Raw genomic sequence first — 21771 nt, 5'->3', positions numbered from 1 at the left:
GGGGATCGTTTTTCGTATGGCCCATGCAGACTGGCTTTAACAAAAACGGACAAGCGTCTATCTGGTAAACCCCGCCTTCTTTTCATCGACGGTTTCGGCAGCCAATCATATCTGAGTGGCATTGCATAACGTTTTTGTTATCCACCAATCACGGAAGAGTTCTTTGAAAAACCTGCATCTGTAACGTCTTTGTGTTGATATTTTTGGAGGATTGACAGGTAATGTCTTTAATTTTATTTTGCCATTATTAATCTTTGGCTTTCAGTTTGATGTGTTAATAATAAATGAACAGTTTAGTGCTCTCTAATGGGATGTATTTAGGACAAAACTGTTATTATGCAAACCCTGCGCACCTGCTAGCTGCGTCTCATTGTTAGCCTGAGCTAACGAAGCATGGTCTTCTTTGGTCATTTTAACGGGATGCATTTACAATAAGAGACTAGACGTATTGGAAATTTATTGTATAGTTTAATTTGGTTCTTAGATTATGAAATCTAACCAATATGTTGTAAATGTTGCTCGTTATTAGTAACAAAGCTATTGTGTGCGCTAGCAGGGTCCATCTTTCGGTGCTAGCATCCATTGCTAGCTGACGTTAGTTCATTGAACCAACATAATAATAAAAATAGGGAGCTAGGAAAGGCTATTTTAGTGATGATTAATGACAAAGCTACGGAAGAGGATCAGTAAACTAGGACATAGATTAATATTAACTTTATTCTCATAACTATGTGCAAAATGGTAAAATGTCTGAAATTGAATTAAAAAATATTTCATTTAATTAAAAGGGAACAATTTTTTAAATAACTCATCATCCAAGTATGAAAGAGGTCGTGGATGGTGATACTTTGGGCAGGAACGGTCTCCAGTAGCAGTTGGTCTTGCTACGAATCTGAAGAGGCCTCTGACTGAACACTGCAGCTGTATGACAGTTGATTGTTATGACATGCTAACAGCTGCTAGCAGCAGAGACGATATTCCACAATAACATGTCATGGTTGACACCAACAATTGTTGGTGCTAATCCACCTCGCTTGTTTTTGCTGCTCCTCTTTTATTCTTTGTGTGGCCTAATGGTTAGAAACCTGGGCAGAGAGATGTTGGAGTAGGGGATGTGGAGTGGAAAGTCAGAATTGATTTTTTTATTTTTCACTGGTCCTGATCCTCTTCCGTACAAAGCTGATTACACAGGAAAACATGTTTATTTTTTTCAGATATCCTGACCAAATTGTCTCAAACATTTTGCCGTTTTGTCAGTGACGTTTCGGGTGTTGTTGTTTTTTCTGACTTTGTTAGCTTGTCTTGAACAAAGTGTCTTATTAAAGGCCGACAGTGTTGTTCAGTTTGTGTGTGTAACCATATTTCTGGTTCTGTCTTCGTCCCGTAGTGTTTGAATGGATATTACCAGGTGTACGGAGAAATGGGTAAAACAAGACAAGGTTACTGTACCTTGGAGCTTTCATTTCATAAAACCATCACTCCCATACGCACTGTACATCGTTTCTATCATCCAGTGAAGTGTTATTATTTGGCGATGTATTTCTCAAACCTACATTGTATTTTGTGTATTTATGGTTTCAAACAGTAGAGCGGTTATCTCATTACCTTTAATTTGACATTATTCTGTTTCATATCTGATTTTACTGCTGCTTGTTGAAAACTATAAACATATATATCTCTGCTTATCCATATTTGAATTAAATCCTGACTTTATTCATATTTTCCCTGAACTCTATTCATAATTGTATTGTTGTGCGTGACTTTAATATTTCCAAAATAGTGCAGAAATATGAGTTGGAATAAAATAATGCACAATACATTGCCATTGCAAGATCAATTTTCTGCAATATTCATATAATTAAGAGCAGTTTTGAGTTCAGTAATTGTTGGTAATAAATTCTAGTTTGCATTTTTCTTTGCTAATGTAATATTTAGCAGAGGAGCTAATGTGCAGAGTGACAGAAACACAGATGAGAAGGGGAGGAAAAAACAGGCAGATATCATCGTAGAATATTTACCAATATTATCGCCATTAAATGATTTTCTAACATTGAGCAGCCTCACTTCCGTCCAACATGACTGAGATTCAGAAGAAGGTGATAAAAAATACTTTCTGTAAAGCTGAATACTAACGCACGCCACTGTTTCCAGGTTTTTATTCATAAGAACATTTTAATCCATAAATTATTTTCTTTTCACTGAACAATGTTGGTCTAAAATCAACTCAAAATCTTATCACATTGATGTCTTTGTTCTCAGGGTCTGAATATAGCGGGAGATGTTGGTTGGATTTAGATTTGATTTTTGTTTAATGTTGCAAATTATAATTTTTTGCACATATATGATTAGATGCCGTGCAAAAGTACTTATTTTGTTGTTCTATGCCTGCAACTCACACTTTGTCATTCTCATCAAATATTTTGAAATATTTTTTATTTAAGCCGTTTTAAAACTTTTAAATTTCTTTCATTTCACTCTAATCGTCTTTTTCACAGTTATCTTGTCATTGTTGCTGCTGGGTGTCCATATAATCATATCCGTCTGTTGTTCAGGAGAGGCCGCCATCGTCTTCCATTATGCTGTCTAGCAAGAAATCAGATGCAGGCTCTTCGTCCTCCTCCTCTTCATCTTCTGTGGGAGCAGCGGGGGGCGAACGGCCGCTGGGAGCCGATGTCCAGAGCGGGCCGTCCGCCTCGGCCTCTGGGCCGCTGGACCCGAAGAAGAAGGAGAGATCGTCCCCGAGCGGGGAGCCCCGAGGGCCCCCGTTCCCCCACCAGTCAGGGCCTGCAGGCGCCGACGCTGACTCGGCTGAAGTCCGCAGAACGAGTCGGCGGAAGCGAGCAAAAGTAAACATTTTAGGGTTCTGAAGTTGTAAAGATGGATAGATTAAATCTTCTTTTGAACATGCAGCCATGACTCCTGCTAATGTCCCGATTCTTTATTCAGGTGTGTTGAAGCAGACCCGCCGCCACTGCTGGCTACAGCTTGAGGCCCCTGCTTTAAGCATTTAGGTTTCACTGTCGTCGCCTTTTCAACTCAAAGTTTAAGCTGTGTTTCTGTATTTTGGGCAAGCCTGACATCATGAGGTCTGACCTTTGACCTGTCGCCCTGGCTGAGGGAAGATGGCCTCGCCGTATTGATGTGTTTATTAATCAAAATGTATTCTGCTTCTGCGCAACGTTTTCATATGTAAAACTGAAAACAATCCTTGTAGTTTTGAGTTTTTTTATTTTCATGATTCTAAGTTTCAAATACTATTTTTGTTGTTTTGAAAAATTATTTTCTTTAATTTCAAATATTTGTTCAGCTTTTAAAGATCCATCTATCCGTCCATCCATTTTCTAACACCCTTGTCCCCAGTCGGGTCGGGAGGAGCTGCTGCCTCTCCAGCTACGTTTCGGGCAAGAGGCGGGGTCACCTGGACGGGTCGCCAGTCTGTCGCAGGGAAAGCTTAAAGGATTATTTTGCAATTACATTTTATTTTTCTAATTATTTTTTTCCAGTTTAAAATTTCAAATACATTTTTAGGTTCAGATCTTTTTAGTTTAAAAATGATCTTTGTTTCCAATAGTTTTATTTGGATTCAACATTTTTAAAGTTTTAAATCTTTTTTTTTATTCCAAAAAATCTTTTTTAGGTTCAAATCTCAGGTTTTATTTCAGACTCAACCAATAATTTTCATGTTAAATTTTTTTTTTCAGTTTCAATATTTTGTTTCAGTTTATAAATAATTGTAAAAATTCAAATCACTTTCACAATTAAATATTTTTTTCTGATTCAAGTCATTCTTATTGTTTAAACAATTTTTCAGTTTCAGGTCTTTTCTTTTTGTCTCTTAGCTCTTTTCAGGAGCGTGAGTAAAGGCCGCGGTGGCCGTCTGGAATGCCGGTTTTAATGGTGCTTTTATTGTGCCTACTGTTGCAGGTGGAGTACCGCGAGATGGACGAAAGCCTGGCCAACTTGTCCGAGGATGAATATTACTCTGAGGAGGAGAGGAACGCCAAGGCGGAGAAGGAAAGGAAGCAGGTCATCCCTCCTCCAGCGCCGCCTCCTGAGGAGGAGAACGACAGCGAACCTGAAGAACCATCAGGTGAGTCTAACACAAGAATACACTCACCTGTCCTGTTTGAACTCAGAAGATGTTTAGCGGGAATGTTTTTAGCATTAAAGTGAACCGCAGCGTCGTCTTTAGGTCTGGAAGGAGCTGCTTTCCAGAGCCGCCTTCCTCACGACAGAATGACGTCCCAGGAAGCCGCCTGCTTCCCCGACATCATCAGTGGCCCTCAGCAGACGCAGAAGGTCTTTCTGTACATCCGCAACCGCACCGTACGTCGCCTCCAGCCCGTCTCCTTTTGCTTCCGGACAGAAACGCAGCAGCAGCTTTTATACATCACTGTCTCATGTTGATCCCTCTCAGATCCAGCTGTGGCTGGACAACCCGAAGATTCAGCTCACCTTTGAGGCAACTGTTCAGCAGCTTGAAGCCCCGTACAACAGTAAGCCGTCAGAAATATACATTTTTTATTTCTCTTTCTTTTATCCAAGAAGAAAATCTCATATTTGATGTTTTCCTTTTTCCCAGGCGATACGGTTTTGGTTCACAGAGTTCACAGCTACTTAGAGAGGCACGGTCTCATTAACTTCGGCATTTACAAGAGAGTCAAGCCTTTACCCAGTGAGTCCATTTCCCCCGGATACTTTAAAATCTGATATGTATTTACCAACAACATGATTGGTGCTGTTATTGAGAACAAAGCTTTAGAATAATCTCATGTTTTTACTGTAGTTGCATAATCTCCCTCTGAACAAATTCACCTTTTATTTTCACTTCATCTATTTAGTTGATCAGAATTATTAACTTCTAACTACATCTATGTTTTAGATTCTGTTGCTGCCTTAAAAAGTTGATTTATTTTTTTCCTTCTTGGACAATAATCATGCACTACACTGACAACAACCTCACTAAAAATCCAAACTGATTCAGAGTTTAACACGCCTCTGGTTCTGTTGCAGCGAAGAAGACGGGGAAGGTCATCATCATCGGCGGCGGCGTTTCCGGCCTGGCTGCAGCCAGACAGCTGCAGAGTTTCGGGATGGACGTTACGGTTCTGGAAGCCAGGGTGGGTCATTTATTAGTTAAATCAGTCAATTATTTTTACATTTATTGTTGTCCAATACTATTTTTATTTATATTACACGGTCAGTTTTAGATTCTATCTATAAAGTCCAAGTTTTAGAAATGTGAAATAGTTTTCTGTCCGGTTGTGTTCACTGCTATTTTACTCTAACCCTTCTGTTTTTTGCATGAAGTTATGCAAAATCAACACATTTCTGCATACTTGTGACTTTTCTTTTGGCTAATTTTTCAGACAAAAATGTTCAAACGTTGGGTTTATGTAATGCTAACGCTCACCTGCAGGTGGCAGTATTTCTTACTTGCACTACACTGCTGCCTCAGACTTACTTCATGTCAAGTTGCAGTCCATAAACGGTACTGTGTGTAACAAAAAGTCACATTTACTGTCATCCATAATTTAAATATTTTTTATGAGCGTTTTATTTGCAAAACAATCACAAAATCCTGGATGTTCTATTTAGACTTCATAATAATATGTTGTGGTTCTTTCTGTTATGATTTTAAATAAATATGCTTCCTTTTCAAGTTTGATTTATTTTTCTGAATTTCTTTGTATTAAATTAACAATTAATTTAATTTCCATCTGTTTTGAACCCAAAGCACTTTGTGAAAATTGCTGCGTCTGATTTTAACAAACTTTCAGTTTAATCTCTTTCTCACACTGTTTGCATGCAGGACCGTGTGGGAGGAAGAGTCGCCACGTTCAGGAAGGGAAACTATGTAGCCGATCTGGGAGCCATGGTGGTAACCGGACTGGGTAAGAATCTCTGAACAGCAGAAAACTTCCTGCTTTTCTCAACCTTTTTATTCCACTGAGTTGATCTTAGGAACCTTAACGATGCCAACGATTCGTTTTTTTAACATCCCTGTTTTACTGCAACTACATCTAGTTCCTGCAGTTACAGGATCCTCCAGCAGGGGGAGCTGTTTGTAACAGTTTGTTGTGTTAATCAGGAGGGAATCCCATGGCGGTGGTCAGTAAGCAGGTTAACATGGAGCTGGCTAAGATCAAGCAGAAGTGTCCTCTGTATGAAGCCAACGGCCAGGCTGTGAGTATGACATCACAGTCACAAGCTACCCCCCTGCCCGCATGTTACCCCAAAATCCCAACTCATCCAGACAGAAAATCAGTGAAAAGTTCATTTTTTGTTTTAGAAATTCAGTCAAAAAGTGAAAATGATGTTTTATACAAATTGTTTTCATGATGATTCTGGCCTAAAGGTTGTAAAAACTCAAACTTTGAATATTAAACCAGTAAAAATAATTTTTGATTATTTTTGGAGAAATGTGGTCTTGCTGAGCAGAGTGGAGGATCTGCACTCAGTACTTGGTCTGGCCTCCTTTGGCACCAGGAACTTAATCAGCTGAATCCGCTTGTGGCTCTGCTGAGGAAGCGGCGGCCTTCGTCTCGTCTGGTGTCTCTTCTTCCTCGTCCCATAGATTATCTGCTTCCAGTCCAGTCCAGCTGGTGACTAAATCAGATATTGGCACCAATTCCTTCTGCAAAATGAATTCCAATCTCCATACAGGTTGTTAAATGGGAGTTCTTCCTCCCACCTAACTTCCCAGTGCAATGCTTAGATTTATCAGCTGCTAAGTATCATTGTAGTTTTCGTCTTTTTTTGGTGGAATGAACTTTTCAGTGATTTTTCTGTTTAACAGGACATGTTTGAACATGTGTGAAACTGATCCTGTTGCTTTGTCTGAGCTGAACGTTTAATGTTTTTAATTCAACATGTTTCTGTTTTCTCTCCCTCCCTCTTGTCCTGCTGAAGGGTGAACGGTGCACCAGTGTATGTATATCTCTATTTACATGGTCTAATCGTAATGTTGAATTGTTAAATTATGAAGATTTTCACCATTTGCCATGCAACCATTTCACAAACATGCAGGACCAGAAACAAGCAGCAGCTTTAATTTGAGGATTTTCCAGACAAAATGTTTTTATATAAATAATGACTTTAAATAAAGAGGCAACTCTCAGATAAGTTTGACAGTAGAGAAGTTCGGTGATCCAGCTGCAGAGCTTGACGACCTGAAACATTGTGTGTTTAACTTGTTTTCTACTAGCATGGAGTGCGACTCGCTGCATGCTAATAAGAGAATAATCGATGTTTACAGAGATTCTGAGGGAAAGGCCATGTTTTCTGGAAAAACAGATGTTTACTGTTTTGTCAAACATATTTTAATTTTGGATTAAAAACAATGAGTAAATTTTAAATGAAGCCACACAAGCAAACCTGATCTGTGTGGAAACAGAATTTGCTCCTTAATCAATCGACATCTTCAATTAATTGCATAATAAATTAAATTGAGCTTGATAAATTAACTTTTTTCTTTTTATTTATTGGTTTTGGTCATTTTATTTATTTTAGCCATTTAAAATATCTTCCAGTTTTCAGTGTTTTTATCAAATTAAAGTCTGTTTTGGACAAACCTGCATTATACTTAACAACAACATGATCATTTATTGAAATAATTTCTGGGACAATTTATCATCCAGAAACGTTTATTAACAGGCCTGATTACTGCCTGACCTGCAGAATCATCGTTTCACTTAGAGCCCGTCTGACAGCAGGAAGTAGGCAAAGAGAACTGAAGAACGGATAAGAAATAAAATAACTGACGTCTGTCAGTGTGGAAAACCTTTCACTACCAATAATACTAACATAGATTTAAAGGGTTATGGTGTAAATATTTCAGATTTATTGATGCTCGTATCCTGAGTCGTGTTGCTTCGTGTTTTCTTTCAGGTTCCAAAGGAAAAAGACGAGATGGTGGAGCAGGAGTTCAACCGGCTGCTGGAGGCGACCTCCTACCTCAGCCACCAGCTGGACTTCAACTTCCTCAACAACAAGCCGGTTTCACTGGGCCAGGCGCTGGAGGTGGTCATCCAGTAAGAACCACACAGACTTACTGGGGGCACTGGGATTGAGCAGCGTGCGTTAGTGCATTACTGCTGAAACAAGCGGCTCACTCACAGAGACTTTATTAGTTTTCAATTAGTGAAAAATTATTACAAACTGATTAAAATCTTGTAGTGGAAAATGTTTGCTGTAGTACAAAGGATACATCTTTTAATAACCACACTTTTTGGATTCTTTTTAATTTAACATTAAACAGGAACATGTTTAGTGACTTTGACTCCAAAAGCACCCAAATCTGCTTTTCATTTATTTATTAAACTTTGCCAAATACAATATGATCAAAAAGGGACCCAAATCCTGTTCTCTTTGTTTTCTAACCAAATGAGCCAAAAAAGATTCGCAAATTAGGTGCCATTCTTTTGAATTGGTCAAATTTGTTGAATCCTTTTATATTTTTGGCTATTTATTGATTTACACATCCTTTTCTTTTTTATATACTTTATTTATCAATTTTCACAGCATATTCTTTACAGCATTCAGGTTTTATACAACGCTGTCCTTCTTAACATACATAACCCTTACACGAAACACAAACACACACACACAAAAAACAAACCAAATCAAAAATAAAGTAAAAGTTTAAAAAACACACACATACACAAAAATAGACAAAAATGCAATAATTTGTTCACAGCTAACTAAAAGAAAATATCAGTAGCTTGGTTACGATGAGGTACTCATCTTGAATGTTTCCATGTATTGTAAAATCGGCTGCCATGCCGTGATAAATTTAGCAGTTGAACCTGCCAGTGTACACCTCATCTTTTCTAAATGCAAAAACCTCATGAGCTCTGAAAGCCACTGTTCATCGCAATCAGCGTAGCGAAAGCTACTGTATTTGAATTATACTTGGAAAGTAAAATATTCGGGGGTATGACTCCAAAAATTGCAGTTAGAGCAGAAGGTCCAAATTTAACATTGTATATTTCTGAGAATGTATTGAATATAGATGTCCAATAGGTGTGAAGTTTTGAACAAACCCAGAAAGCGTGAATGAGGGAGCCGACTTCTGACCCGCATCGGTTACATAAGGGATCAGCCCCTGGATAAAACTTAGCTAGCTTTTCATTAGAGACATGCAACCGGTGCAGGACTTTGAACTGAAGGAGCCCATGTCTAGCGCATATAGAAGAGGAGTGTACCCTGTGAAGAATGGATTGCCAGAGCTCATCTGTTAATGTAACTGCAAGATCTTTCTCCCAATGCGACTTAATAATGGAGAGAGAAGGAGTTTGTAGATCTAGCAGTATGGTATAGATCTTTTTAATCGCCCCCCTTTGATGGATGTTTATATCTATGATTTTATCCAGAGCTGTTTCTTCAGGCAGTTCAGGAAATGTGGGATATCTATTTTTCACAAAATGCCGCAGTTGTAAATAGCGGAAAAAGTGTGTATGTGGAATATTAAACTACACATCCTTTTCTTACAAAAAATTATGAATTATTTCAGTTACTGTGTGCTTAGTTCTTTACTGAGACAAAAGATTGATTTATATAAATTCTTTGTGATTTTTCAATTGTTTTTAAAATTATATTCCTTTGGCCTGAAAGTAATTATGACTTTACAATTTTGGCCCACGTGACAAAAACATGTGGACACTACTGGTTTAGATCAAAGGATATGAATGGTCTAGAATGGCCTAGTCAAAGTTTAGCTGATTCTGTAGAAAGACTTGAACACTGATGTTCACTGATGTGCAGAGTTGGTAAAGATGAATCCTAAAACACCTGGTATTGCAGTAAAACCTGGTTCTACAAAGAATATAAATGCACTCCACACTTTTCAGATATTTCTGTTGAAATGATTGTATATAATCTAAAAATGTTATAAAAATACACAAAAGTTTGTGGATGAAATATCAGAAAACGTGAAGAACTTTTAGAAGTACGTGAAATATCTCTTCGTGTGTGTGTGTGTGTGTGTGTGTGTGTGCAGGCTGCAGGAGAAACACGTTAAAGATGAGCAGATTGAACACTGGAAGAAGATCGTTAAGACTCAGGAAGAGCTGAGGGATCTTCTCAATAAGGTTAGCATCAGCGGCTAGCATCCGTCGGCTCTGCAGTCTGATCTAACCGCCTGGTTTCTCCTCTCAGATGGTTTCCACTAAGGAGCGCGTCAAGGAGCTCCACCAACAGTATAAGGAAGCGAGCGAAGTGAAGCCGCCCAGAGACATCACCGCTGAGTTCCTGGTGAAGAGCAAACACCGCGACCTGACGGCGCTCTGCAAGGTAACGCCGTGACATCAGTGGATAGATGCCCTGAAGCTGCAGGAGGAAAGCTGGTCGTGTTGGTAGTTTGTATCTGAATTAGAGCAGAAACCAGCAGATCAGGATGTACGGCTCAGAGGACGTTAATGCCATGCTGTCTAAGAACCCAGAACAGCCGTTTTAAGTGGTTTAGTCTCCTGCTTGGATGTATTATTAGGGAATGTTGGTGTTTTATTTCTGGTGCGGATAAATCACCTCCACCGCGGCTCTCTGTGTGGTTTAAACACAGCTGCTATCTGAACCAGAGACTGAAACCACTTCAAGGCTTCGCATCGCGCTCCGCTGGCCCTCATGTCTGACGATCTGTTTACACTTTCTGAGCGAGGCGGATGGAGTCTGTGTAGCTGAGTGGATTTACTGCTCCTCCATGAGCGAGACCGCGGCTCTCTCCTGGGATTCCTCCCACAGTCCGTGTCTCCGCTGCAGCTTGTCCTGACCTTTGGACGGTTCTTCCAGTTTGCACTGGAGGGACAAAAAGGTTGAGTCAGCCGTTTCTGCATGACATGAAGCTGTGTGGGCGTGGGCTCACCACACACCCTCACCTGGTTTCAGGCACGGCTCTCCGAACTGCGGCTCGACTCGGCCTGAAACGTCTTTAAAGTGACAGAATGACAGAAGGTAGAGAAAAAGATTCTGTTATGAATGAAAACAAAGAAACATTTAAAAGTATCTGTGAAAGAACCTGAACACACCATCCCCAAGGTGAAGCATGGCGGTGGCAGCATCATGCTGTGGGAAGCTTCTCTCAATAGCAATAAATCAGTGAATCATATGATGAATTAAAAAGAGCTTAATAATTTCCATTTGCGTGATTTATTGTTTTCCTCTTTTCTCTCAGACAAAAGTCTTCAGTCAGTTTTGTTTAGAGAGACTTCATAAATAATTTTATTTGTTGTTTTTGTTTATTTATTTTTAATATTTAAAATGTCTTCCAGTTCCAGTGTCAAATGTTCATTTTCTCTGCTTCGTTTGTTAGCAGGCAGTTCAGTGCTGAGCGGAGAGTCTGAATTTCTTTGAGTTTCTCCGTGGTGGGTCCAACTCGATAGACTTGCTCAGCCTTCTTCAATTTGGATTCCAGAATTAATCTTTGTTCTGCTTGCCTGCGTCTTTTACCATTTGTAAAAGTAGTAATGAGGCGTCTGCAATAAGCTTTAGAGGTAATGATGGATCATCGGTGGATCCTGCATTAACTGAAAGAAAATGTTTGAATTCCTCTGCAAAATAGGTTTTAAATTTTCCATTATATAAAATAGAGGAGTCAAAGTGCCACCGTCTTGATCGACTGACTTCAGTTCCTATGTTACATTTAATGTACACAGGCGCATGGTCTGATATTATTATGTTGCCGATTGAGCTGGAAATGACTGATGGTAGGAACTGCCTGGGGACAAAAAAAAAATCAATTCTTGTATAACAAGAATGTACTTTGGAGAAAAATGTGAATTCCTTATCTGCTATATGTTGCGTCCTCCACACATCAACATATGCCAACTCCTCGCACAGAGTCGAGACCATTTTGGCCTGAGATGAGATACGACATTTGCCAGCTGGGGATTTATCAATGAAGGGGGAGAGATGGCAATTAAAATCTCCGCCCACAATTGTATTCTTGATGTTCAATTCCACAAGTTTTGTAAAAGCAGACATTAGAAATGTACCTGGTTGGCCAGGGGGAAAGTAAACGTTCATAAAGGAAATCTCCTCCCCAAACATAATACCCTTCACAATAATATATCTCCCACCAGTATCTTTTATGCAATCTATACATTTAAATGGTACATTTTTCCGGATCAGAATGATGACACCTCTACTTCTAGATGTAAAGGAGGAGAAGAAGGCCTGATTGAAAACACCCTGTTGCAATTTTGCATGTTCTTTAGCATCCATATGGGTTTCTTGTAACAAAGCTACTTGAACATTTGTCCTTTCAAGATATGTTAGGACCTTTCTCCGTTTAAGAGGTGTGTGAATGCCATTAACATTCCATGTACAAACATTAAGTACTGACATAATAGCATTTAGCGACACATAAAAAGGCGCATGGATAATACATACTGTAGTTTCTTGGTGTAATGAAGTCGAACATTTTTCTCTCTTCCTCCCCCTCCCACTATATTTTAAAAAGAGCTGGAATAACATATAACAAGCAGTGAAACTAACTAACTGCCAACAAACATTGCCTGACAGATACACTATTTCTCCTCCAAACGGTGAAGTGCAAGTGTTTAAACCTGACAGCAGGTCTTCTGGCAACAAACAGTCACTTGTTTAGCTAAATCAAGAGCAACAACAAATGAAAAGAAAAGGGGGCCGGCGCTTGGATAATATGACCCATTATTTACCCATTTTATAAAAAAAAATAACATATGACGACAAGCATAATGTCTCTGCATAAGAATACTATTCATCACAATAGTTTGAGTTCACATAGGCGTATTAAACAGCAGAACGAAGAACCTCTGTGACCCATGGCGCTGACAGCAGGGCTTATTTAAGCTGATCCAGATATCGTTCAACCTCAGCTGGGTTCTGATGCCCTTGTAGTACCACGGTGAGTGACTTTAAGCCTGGCGGGGTAAAGGAGCCTGTAGTTGGCACCCGCGGTTTTCAGACGCTTCTTAACGCCATCAAAGCTTTTACGCTTCTGTGCAACAGCCGCTGAGAAATCCTGAAAGGTCATCACAGGGGCACCGTGGTGCTCCAGGGGTTGCCCATTCCTGCCCTTCTCCAAAGAGGCGCGCATGATCCGCGGTAGTTGTGCCGCCTGACCAGGACTGGACGCGGCCTTTGGTCAGCGGCGGGAACTGGACCTCCGGTGCGGTGAGCTCTGTCCACTTTTAGCTTCCCGGCCTCCGTTCGGATGTTTAACACTTTTGGGAGCCACTTCTCACAGAGTAAAGCGGGGTCATTCCCTTCCGCGTATTCCGCAGACTCTCGGAGCCCAATTATGCGGATGTTTCGTCTCCTGCCCCTATTTTCCATGTCGTCCATATGATCCATATGATCCGTGAGCTTTTTCACCTGCTTCTCCAGTGACTTCAGCCTGTTGACGATAGGAGCCGTTTCGTCCTCCAGAGTGGAGATGCGGGATTCTGTCTCTGTGACGCGCTTCTCGTGTTCTTGAAGCTGCTCACGGTAATCAGGCATAAATCTCGAGATCGGATCAAGCTGGCTCCTTAATTTGTCTTCGAAAACTTTCGTAAGGTTTTCGGTTACCGCACGAATCACCTCCTGAAGAGCCGGATCCATTCTCCCAGAGTCGCTAACCTTTTCGCTAGCCAAACCACCAGTAGCCTCATTAGCTTCTCCGCTCGATTCCTCTGTCGTCTCCGTCACGGTGGCTTGTTCTCAGACGGCTTTAAAAAATAATCACTAATACTCATCGCAAATTTAGCCAACGAAGAGAGACTGCCTTGTCGCGCCCCTCGTCCCGACTGTCATTAAAGCCGCCATCTTGAAACCCCGTCAAATGTTCATTTGAATTTAAGGTTTATTGATCTTTGAGAATATGGTCTTGCATTATTATGCCATTATTACCATTATATTACTGGAAAATGGTCCCAAATCAACAATATTATCGTTATGGCAAAAACCTCTGGGGACAATTTATTCAACAGAAAATGTTCCAATCGCAAAATGACAAACATTGCGACAACAGGAAGTAGAGGCAAAAAAATCTTCAGTTGCCCTCCACCTGGAAAATACAATGGAAGGACGACACGCGGGCGTTCTGTTGCAGGTTAAGGGATAAAAAGCAAGTTTGAAGCGCTGCAAACTCTCTGCCAAAACGAAATTCCTCCAGGCCACTAGGGGGAGTCAACCATCAAATCTTATGGTAGCAGATTCTCAGTAAAGATGGAATTTAATGTGATTTCCTGAAGAAAGATGGAGTAAAGATTTTACACACACATATGAAATCAGCATATTTGCCTCTCCACACTCCCCCTGGTGGCCTGGAGGGAGTTTGTAGTGTTTTATAAAATCTCTTTTTTGTTGTTCTCCATCCAGTCTTTAAGCTTCAATTATTTTCCAAAGATGAATGGAGAAGTTTCAGATGAAATATTGATGAAACATGGCAAAGGTTGCAGGAGTAAACCGTTGATACTTTTATACTTTCCTGACAAACACACGACTCTACTGCCTCTGTGTGCCAGAATGTCTCTCTACTGGTTTAAAGAGGAGTTTTATCAGCTTTTATACTGTGTGTTAGTATTTATTCCTACCAGGAAAGTTGCTGTTTTGATGCATCAGCCTCATATTATTGGTGCTAAATAGTAATAATGAGTGCGGCCGTTTGTGTCGTTGTGTAGGAGTACGATGAGTTGGCAGAGATGCAGGTGAAGCTGGAGGAGAAGCTGCAGGAGCTGGAGGCCAACCCCCCCAGGTGAAACACCTCTCACTGCTGCTCACTCTGGTTAAGCTTTTTCATTTATCAATAATGTAACTTCATGTTTTTACTGCTGTATCGTAGTTTATCAGTAGTTTAACGTTAGCAGCAGCGTTGTTGGTGTGGAATGCAGTCGTCTCTACATCGTGTTTCTCTTTCTTTCCCACAGCGATGTTTACCTTTCATCCCGGGATCGGCAGATCCTAGACTGGCACTTTGCCAACCTTGAGTTTGCCAACGCCACTCCCCTCTCCACCCTGTCTCTGAAGCATTGGGATCAGGTAGCGACACGTCCAACCCGCCAGCTCACCGGCGTTCCCAGGACTTTATCGGTGTGTGACTCTGCTCTGTGTCGCCTCCTCAGGACGACGACTTCGAGTTCACCGGCAGCCACCTGACGGTGCGGAACGGCTACTCGTGCGTCCCCGTGGCGCTGGCCGAGGGTTTGGACATCAAGCTGAACACGGCGGTGCGGCAGGTCCGATACACGGCATCCGGTACGTTCCTCCGCACGACAAACCGAAACAGGAAGTTGACTTCATCCAGATGTGCATTCACAGGTTTCCATCTTGTCTCGCTGCAGGATGTGAGGTCATCGCCGTCAACACGCGCTCCACCACGCAGACCTTCATATACAAGTGCGACGCCGTCCTGTGCACGCTGCCGCTGGGCGTGCTGAAGCAGCAGCCGCCCGCCGTCCAGTTTGTCCCACCGCTTCCGGAGTGGAAGACCTCAGCCATTCAGAGGATGGGCTTTGGAAACCTCAACAAGGTCAGACGTCTCAGCAGTCCATGTAATCACATAAAATCACATGGTTTATTTGCAACTCACATGCATAAATGTGAGTTTATTGCAAAGCTTCTGCAAAAATGGTGAAAAGCGTCGGGCTCATGTGATGCCAACTCCCTCCTGCAGGGGGCCGATCATACCCAATCTGTCTGCGAATTTTTTTCCGCGTCTTTTTGGAAAAAATATCGCAAATTCTCTTTGAATATTTCTAAAAGGTTACACAACCGTAACCAAATATAGTTTAGAAAAAAACCCATTTAGCGCCATAAATATTTCACTAAATATTTAGTTTTCAAACTAAATGGTTAGCTATCTTTGAGCTAAGTAGCTTAGCTTGAAACTAAATATTTTGTAATGCTGACAAAATATGTAGCTTCAAAGTAAATAGTTTAGAACTAAATATTTGTCAATGTCAATTTTATTTATGAAGCACTTTAAAAACAGATGTTCAGCACTTTGGTGCCGTTAATAGTATTTGTAAAACATGTAAGAATGAAACACAGATTAAAACAAACAGGGAAAGTAAATTACAAAGTCAGACCTTATGGAAAAACTAAAGAATAAAAAAATGTTTTAAGAAGTGATTTAAAGTGTTCCAGTGGGCAGGTCTAATGTGAAACGGCAAGTTGAATTGCATGTGCAATATTTAGCTCTCTAAATATTTAATGAGCAATCTAACTACTTCCCTCTGCGTCTTTTTATAAACGGTTTGAGGGAAAATGCTCTTTTTGAAGCCCTGTAGTAGTTTGACCCCAGCAGGGATCCGTATAGGAATGAGGATGGAAAAGATGGAGCCGATATTCACCAGTTTAAATTGATAAAGTTGTTTTTAACAAGTATGATAAATTAATAAAGAACTGAGTTATTGTTGTGATGTGCTTTGCAGTTTTTTGAGTTCTTTTTTTTACAGTGAAACGTGAAGAAATCCTGCAATAATAATTAGTAACTCAGTTTTCCTCCATGATCTGGGCAGGACCGGTTCTGGTTCTGCTCTGAGGCAGATCCGTACACTGCTGCTCATTCTGCATCACTGCTGTCCTTCCCGCTCCGGCTCCAATGTTGCTGCAGCAGAGAATGCTGCATTATTATGCAATCCCAGCTGCTTGCTCCTGGTTTCCCCAGCAGAGGGAGCTCTTTTCTGCTCTGCTGCAGAAAAAAACCTGTTTTAAATGAAGTTTTTGTTGTTTTGTGGCTTGTTTGTGCTGGAAGGTGGTGCTGTGCTTCGACCGGGTCTTCTGGGATCCGAGCGTCAACCTGTTTGGTCACGTCGGCTCCACCACCGCCAGCCGGGGCGAACTCTTCCTCTTCTGGAACCTCTACAAAGGTGAGATGAGATCATGTTCTTGCTCTGCAGGCTGCTGACGTTCTGTGTTCACCTGAAACCGACCGCTCCTCCTGCAGCGCCCATCCTGCTGGCCCTGATGGCCGGAGAGGCGGCCGGCATCATGGAGAACATCAGCGACGACGTCATCGTCGGGCGCTGCCTCGCCATTCTCAAAGGGATATTTGGGAGCAGCGCCGTGCCTCAGGTAGATATGCCGCCATTCTAGGGCCTTTTCCACAGAGGGGGAAAACGCGGTATGTTCCTGCCAAAAAACTCTGGAATTTGAAGAAATCTAAAAAACCTTTTGCTCAAAAAGTGAAAATTTGCAAGAAGATTCAGATGAATAGCAAAGATTTTCCAGAAAATTTTGTTTTTAAATTTCTGAGCTCAAAAAGTCAAAAAATTTGTAAGACATAAAACAAAAAACATTAACCTCAGAAATTTCATTTAGTTTAAACTTTTGAAACTCCAAAGTTTTTTTTCTAGAAATTTTCTGAGATTATTCTCAAAATTTTAGTTTTTTCTAAGAAATCTTCAACTTTGAAACTTACAAATTTCCAGATTATTTTCTATAACACTTCTCAAATTAATGTCAAAATTTCTGAGTATATTTTAGCAAATTTCCTACTTTCCAACATTTTTTTTATTAACATGTTTTTAACGTTTAGTTGAGTTTTAGTAGGATACTTTTACTTTTAAAACAAAAAAATTCCATTTTTTTTTGTCTGGAAAATTTTTGCAATTAATAAAAAAAACAATTTTTGTCCTGTTAATTTTTTGGCCTTATCAGCTCATAAATTTCCAATTTTTTCTTCTTTTTTTTTTGGTAAGTTTATGCCAAAAATCTTCATCCTTTTTCTGTTTTCCATCTATATTGGCCCGTACATGCCTCCGTAGGCAGAACATTCAGTTTTCCCTCCTTCCTTCCTTTTCATATGTGACTCTATTTCCTGAGGAATTTGTTTCTGAGCGGACCCTCAGAACCAGAACCGCGGTCGTGCCTCTCAGACCGAGCCGGGTCCAAACCGCCGTCATTACGACTCATTTGCTTCTGGTTTCAAGTGGGAGGAAGGAATGCGCATGAAGGCCGGGGCTGGAGCTGCTCCCCGTCCAGCTGTTCACCGCTGCCTGCATCATGGAAAGTCTTTGAACTGTTGTTGTTGTCTGTTGCCATGGCAGCCGAAGGAAACGGTGGTGACGCGGTGGCGGGCCGACCCCTGGGCCAGGGGCTCGTACTCGTACGTGGCGGCCGGTTCTTCGGGTAACGACTACGACCTGATGGCTCAGCCCATCACGCCCGGCCCGGCCATCCCAGGAGCCTCACAGGTGGGAGGGGGCGGGGCTTACTGGGAGTACTGGGAGAGGGAGGAGTGACATCCCAGCAGTTAATAACCAGCAGATGTTTGCCAGCTGTTGGACTGTTGCCATGCCGATTACTGTGAACAGGGCAAATTTTTATGTTCTCACTTAAAACTACTAAACTGAAGTATTCACACTTTCAACTTTTCCCCTTTTCTGAAGTTAAAACCACAAAATGTCACATTTATTAGTATTTTATCAGAACTGAATCGAATGATTGTGATTAAATGATTTTTTAAATAATCTTCAGTAGTCGATTAATCATTAACTGGAGCATGACCGATGCAAAGAAAACAAACTCAGAGAAACAATTAAGCCAAAACTGTACAAATATTCTCATACACTTTTAGATGAAGAGGAATGATGATGTTGCATTTTAGAGACAATAAAATATTTATTTTCTCTTTTAAAAAGGGAATCAAATTGTATATTTGAATTTTTCTATTAGTTTGTAAATAAAGGCTCAGGTGGTTAAATGAAAAATGTTCAAATTTTTTAAATCTGAATAATCATCAGAATAATCGATTCAGAGTTTAGGTTGAAAAATATTCATGCTAGGATGGGACGGCCTAGTCAAATCCAGACCGAAATCCACCTGCAAACAGACTCAATCTGATGTTTTACAGCTAGAACTGATTACAACAAAAAATCAGCCCATATTTCCTTTAATTTTCAGAGATCGGCTGATATTCACACCTGAAACTGATCTGAACCACCGAGCCCATTTACCCAGAATGCCTAAAAATCACCCAGTCATGTTAAACCAGCAGGTTTTGTCTAAGAGCGCGATTAATTACCTCACTGCTGCCAACTCAGCAACTTTTTAGAAAATATAATCAGAATCAGGTTTTTTGAAGATCGGCCAGAAATCTGCAATCGATGCACTGCTAATTTCAAACCGCTAACATTTTCACAGTAATGAGCAACTTTGTTGTTTGTCACATTAAGTATTATTGATTCATTGATTCTGCACTGATGTAATTGGTAAACGTTTCCCTCCTCAGCCCGTCCCTCGGCTCTTCTTCGCCGGTGAGCACACCATCAGAAACTACCCGGCCACCGTTCACGGCGCCCTGCTGAGCGGCCTTCGCGAGGCCGGCCGGATCGCCGACCAGTTCCTGGGCGCCATGTACACGCTGCCCCGACAGGCCACGCCCGCCGCCACCAGCAACCCTCAGCAGGCGCAGCCCGCCGCCGCCGTCTGAGGCGCCGCCGAAGCTGCGCAGCGTAGCTCAAGCATTACGACAAAACCCAGCTGGGTTGAACATGAAGACTGTGAAAACGTTCCAGAGGTTCATTTCATTCAGGATTCTGGGATTCTGTTTGGTTCCTGCAGTTTGGACCCGTCTGAAATTTGATTTGATAGGTTTTCCAAGTCAGGATGAGAATGGAAAAGACTCATTATCTAAAAAAGATCATTTTCATTCATCATATTCAGATGGTGATCTGTACTTAAACCTTGAGTTACTGACAGAAACACATTCACTGTAAAACCAAAAGAAGGGACATTTCAGTTTATTTTTACACCAGAGCCAAGATCTAGCTTTAGTTTAGAACCAGAACAAACTTCTGTGAAGCAAAGAAGTTACTGATCACAAACTGAATTAAAGGAAAGAACCTGTAGTTAAGATAATTCACTCCAGGTTTTAAACTGCGGAATAGTCCTTTATAACAGATCTAGAAGTCAGCTTCAGCGATGTGTTTATGGAAAACTGATTAAAACCTAATAAGATCTCATATAAATAATGGAAATCATCCAATATTTGGAGTCTGGAAAAGCTCAGAAGTGTTGTAGGAACCCTGAAGAAACCCGATTTATAGTAAATCCATCATAAATAAAGCAGAGAAATGGGATTACTTGAGGTAAATATGATTCATTTTCGACCTTATGTAGTTTTTTTGTCTCCAACTTGAACTCTGAACCTAAAATGTGAGGAAATTTCCAGCTGCACTGAAACTGAAGACTTTTCCTTCTGTTACACTAGAACATGTTGGAGCCGTTTGCCTTCAACCTGGAGCTTGGATCAGTTTGGCTCTGAGCTAAAAACAAATGTGCTTTTGTTTAAAGAAATCAGATCTTTGCTAACTTTTACAAGTTTACGTTTATTTGTTGTTGAGACTTTTTTCTTTAAATATTAAATGTTTTTTTAATAAAAAGGACCAACATTAAAGCGTCGTATTGTGGAATTTCTTAAAAGACCGGTCTGTTCTGAGTCGCAGCTTTAAGCTTATTTTTCTGATGAACTGTCTAATACAGATTAGTGCAGCAGAAATGGCTTCAGGTATCTTCATTTTGGGTGAAGGGTGTCATAAATATACAGTCAGAAATTTGGGTTACTTAGCTTGTCAAAAGAAAAAAGTGGGTGTTAATTTTTTGCCATATTTTTATGTTATTTGTAGATGTCAGTTTCAAACAAAATATTTAATTACCTAGCCAAAATTTCGGTTTGCAACATAAAAAATTGGCTTGCTAATTAAATAAGTAGCTCTGTGCTAGCTAAATATTTAGCTAGTTGGCTTGCTTATGAAATATTTATAAAGCTAAATAGTTTTGAATATCTTGCTAAATATTTAGTTCACAAGCTAGTAGTTTGAAGATTGTTCGCTTAAATATTTGTGGAGCTAAATTAAGTTTAGCTTTGAGCTAACCAAATATTGTTTACAAGTTAATATTTAGCTAGCCCGGAGCTAGATAGTCAGGTTGGAGCTCAAGTTAACTTACTCATTAAATATTTATGGAGCTAAATATTAAGTATAAGTATTTAGCTCTGTTATAGTTCAATGTTAGCTAACTCGGAGCTAAAAAGTTAGCTTGCTCATTAAATATTTATGGAGCTAAATATTAAGTGTAAGTATTTAGCTCTGTTATAGTTCAATGTTAGCTAACTCGGAGCTAAAAAGTTAGCTTGCTCATTAAGTTTTTATGGGGCTAATTATTTAGCTCTGAGTTTGCCAAATATTTTGCTTACAAGTTAAATATGTCACTAGTTCTGAGTTACATATTTAGCTTTATACTAAATATTTAGGTCAAGTTTATTTCAGCAGCAATGCAGTTCAGAGTGTTTTACATCATAAAAACAATAGAGTAAATTATGAAATAAAATAATCAAAATTTATTGATCAATGTTCCAGTTATGAACCAAAGGAGGGGTTTTAGCTTTGATTTAAAGGAATTTGTTTCTGCTGGTTTGCAGTTTTCTGGGAGTTTTTTCCCCCAGATTAGTGGAGCGCAGAAGCTGAATAATTCTTCTCCATGTTTGGTTCTGGTTCTGCAGAAAATCATTTTCCGTTCACTTTGGAATAAGATCCCAGTAAATGAGTCTGGTTTCCAGTCAGTGTGAATACTTCTGCACAGACTGGTAACATGATGTTCAGAAACAGGTTGGGCTGGGTTCCCTGGGAACAGGAGATGATCAGCAGATTGAGGTGTACAGTTTTTAAGAGTGGCGTTATGTGCTGACTCGGCATTCCTCAGCAGCTTGTGGCTTTCCCTCTTTGAACCCAAACAATTTGCCTGCTTGCTTATTCTGCACGCCGTCAGCTGTTGTTCTCCCTCTCTCTCACACACACATGCATAAAC

General features: G+C 40.3%; 1 protein-coding gene across 2 annotated transcripts; it reads left to right on the top strand.

The window, feature by feature from the left end:
* The first annotated feature begins 154 nt into the window (after positions 1–154).
* On the top strand, positions 155–20053 carry kdm1a (lysine (K)-specific demethylase 1a). 2 transcript variants are annotated; one of them, XM_028000574.1, is made up of 22 exons: positions 155–218; positions 1388–1439; positions 2553–2846; positions 3925–4090; positions 4193–4326; positions 4418–4496; positions 4583–4675; positions 5014–5120; positions 5813–5894; positions 6092–6186; positions 6913–6930; positions 7891–8033; positions 10001–10091; positions 10159–10293; positions 14643–14716; positions 14889–15000; positions 15084–15216; positions 15303–15490; positions 16718–16832; positions 16910–17037; positions 18012–18158; positions 19196–20053. In XM_028000574.1, the coding sequence occupies exons 2-22, from the start codon at positions 1395–1397 to the stop codon at positions 19394–19396; spliced, it is 2580 nt and encodes an 859-aa protein (XP_027856375.1). In that variant the 5' UTR covers positions 155–218; positions 1388–1394; the 3' UTR covers positions 19397–20053. The 2 variants fall into 2 exon arrangements, with proteins under 2 accessions (XP_027856375.1, XP_027856374.1); XM_028000573.1 differs by having other exon boundaries at positions 3922–4090.
* The last annotated feature ends 1718 nt before the right edge of the window (positions 20054–21771 follow it).

The sequence above is a fragment of the Xiphophorus couchianus genome, chromosome 19, assembly GCF_001444195.1.
Source record: "Xiphophorus couchianus chromosome 19, X_couchianus-1.0, whole genome shotgun sequence".
Taxonomy (NCBI): domain Eukaryota; kingdom Metazoa; phylum Chordata; class Actinopteri; order Cyprinodontiformes; family Poeciliidae; genus Xiphophorus; species Xiphophorus couchianus.
Note: the sequence above shows the minus strand (reverse complement) of the source record. Positions and strands in the feature narration are given on the sequence as shown.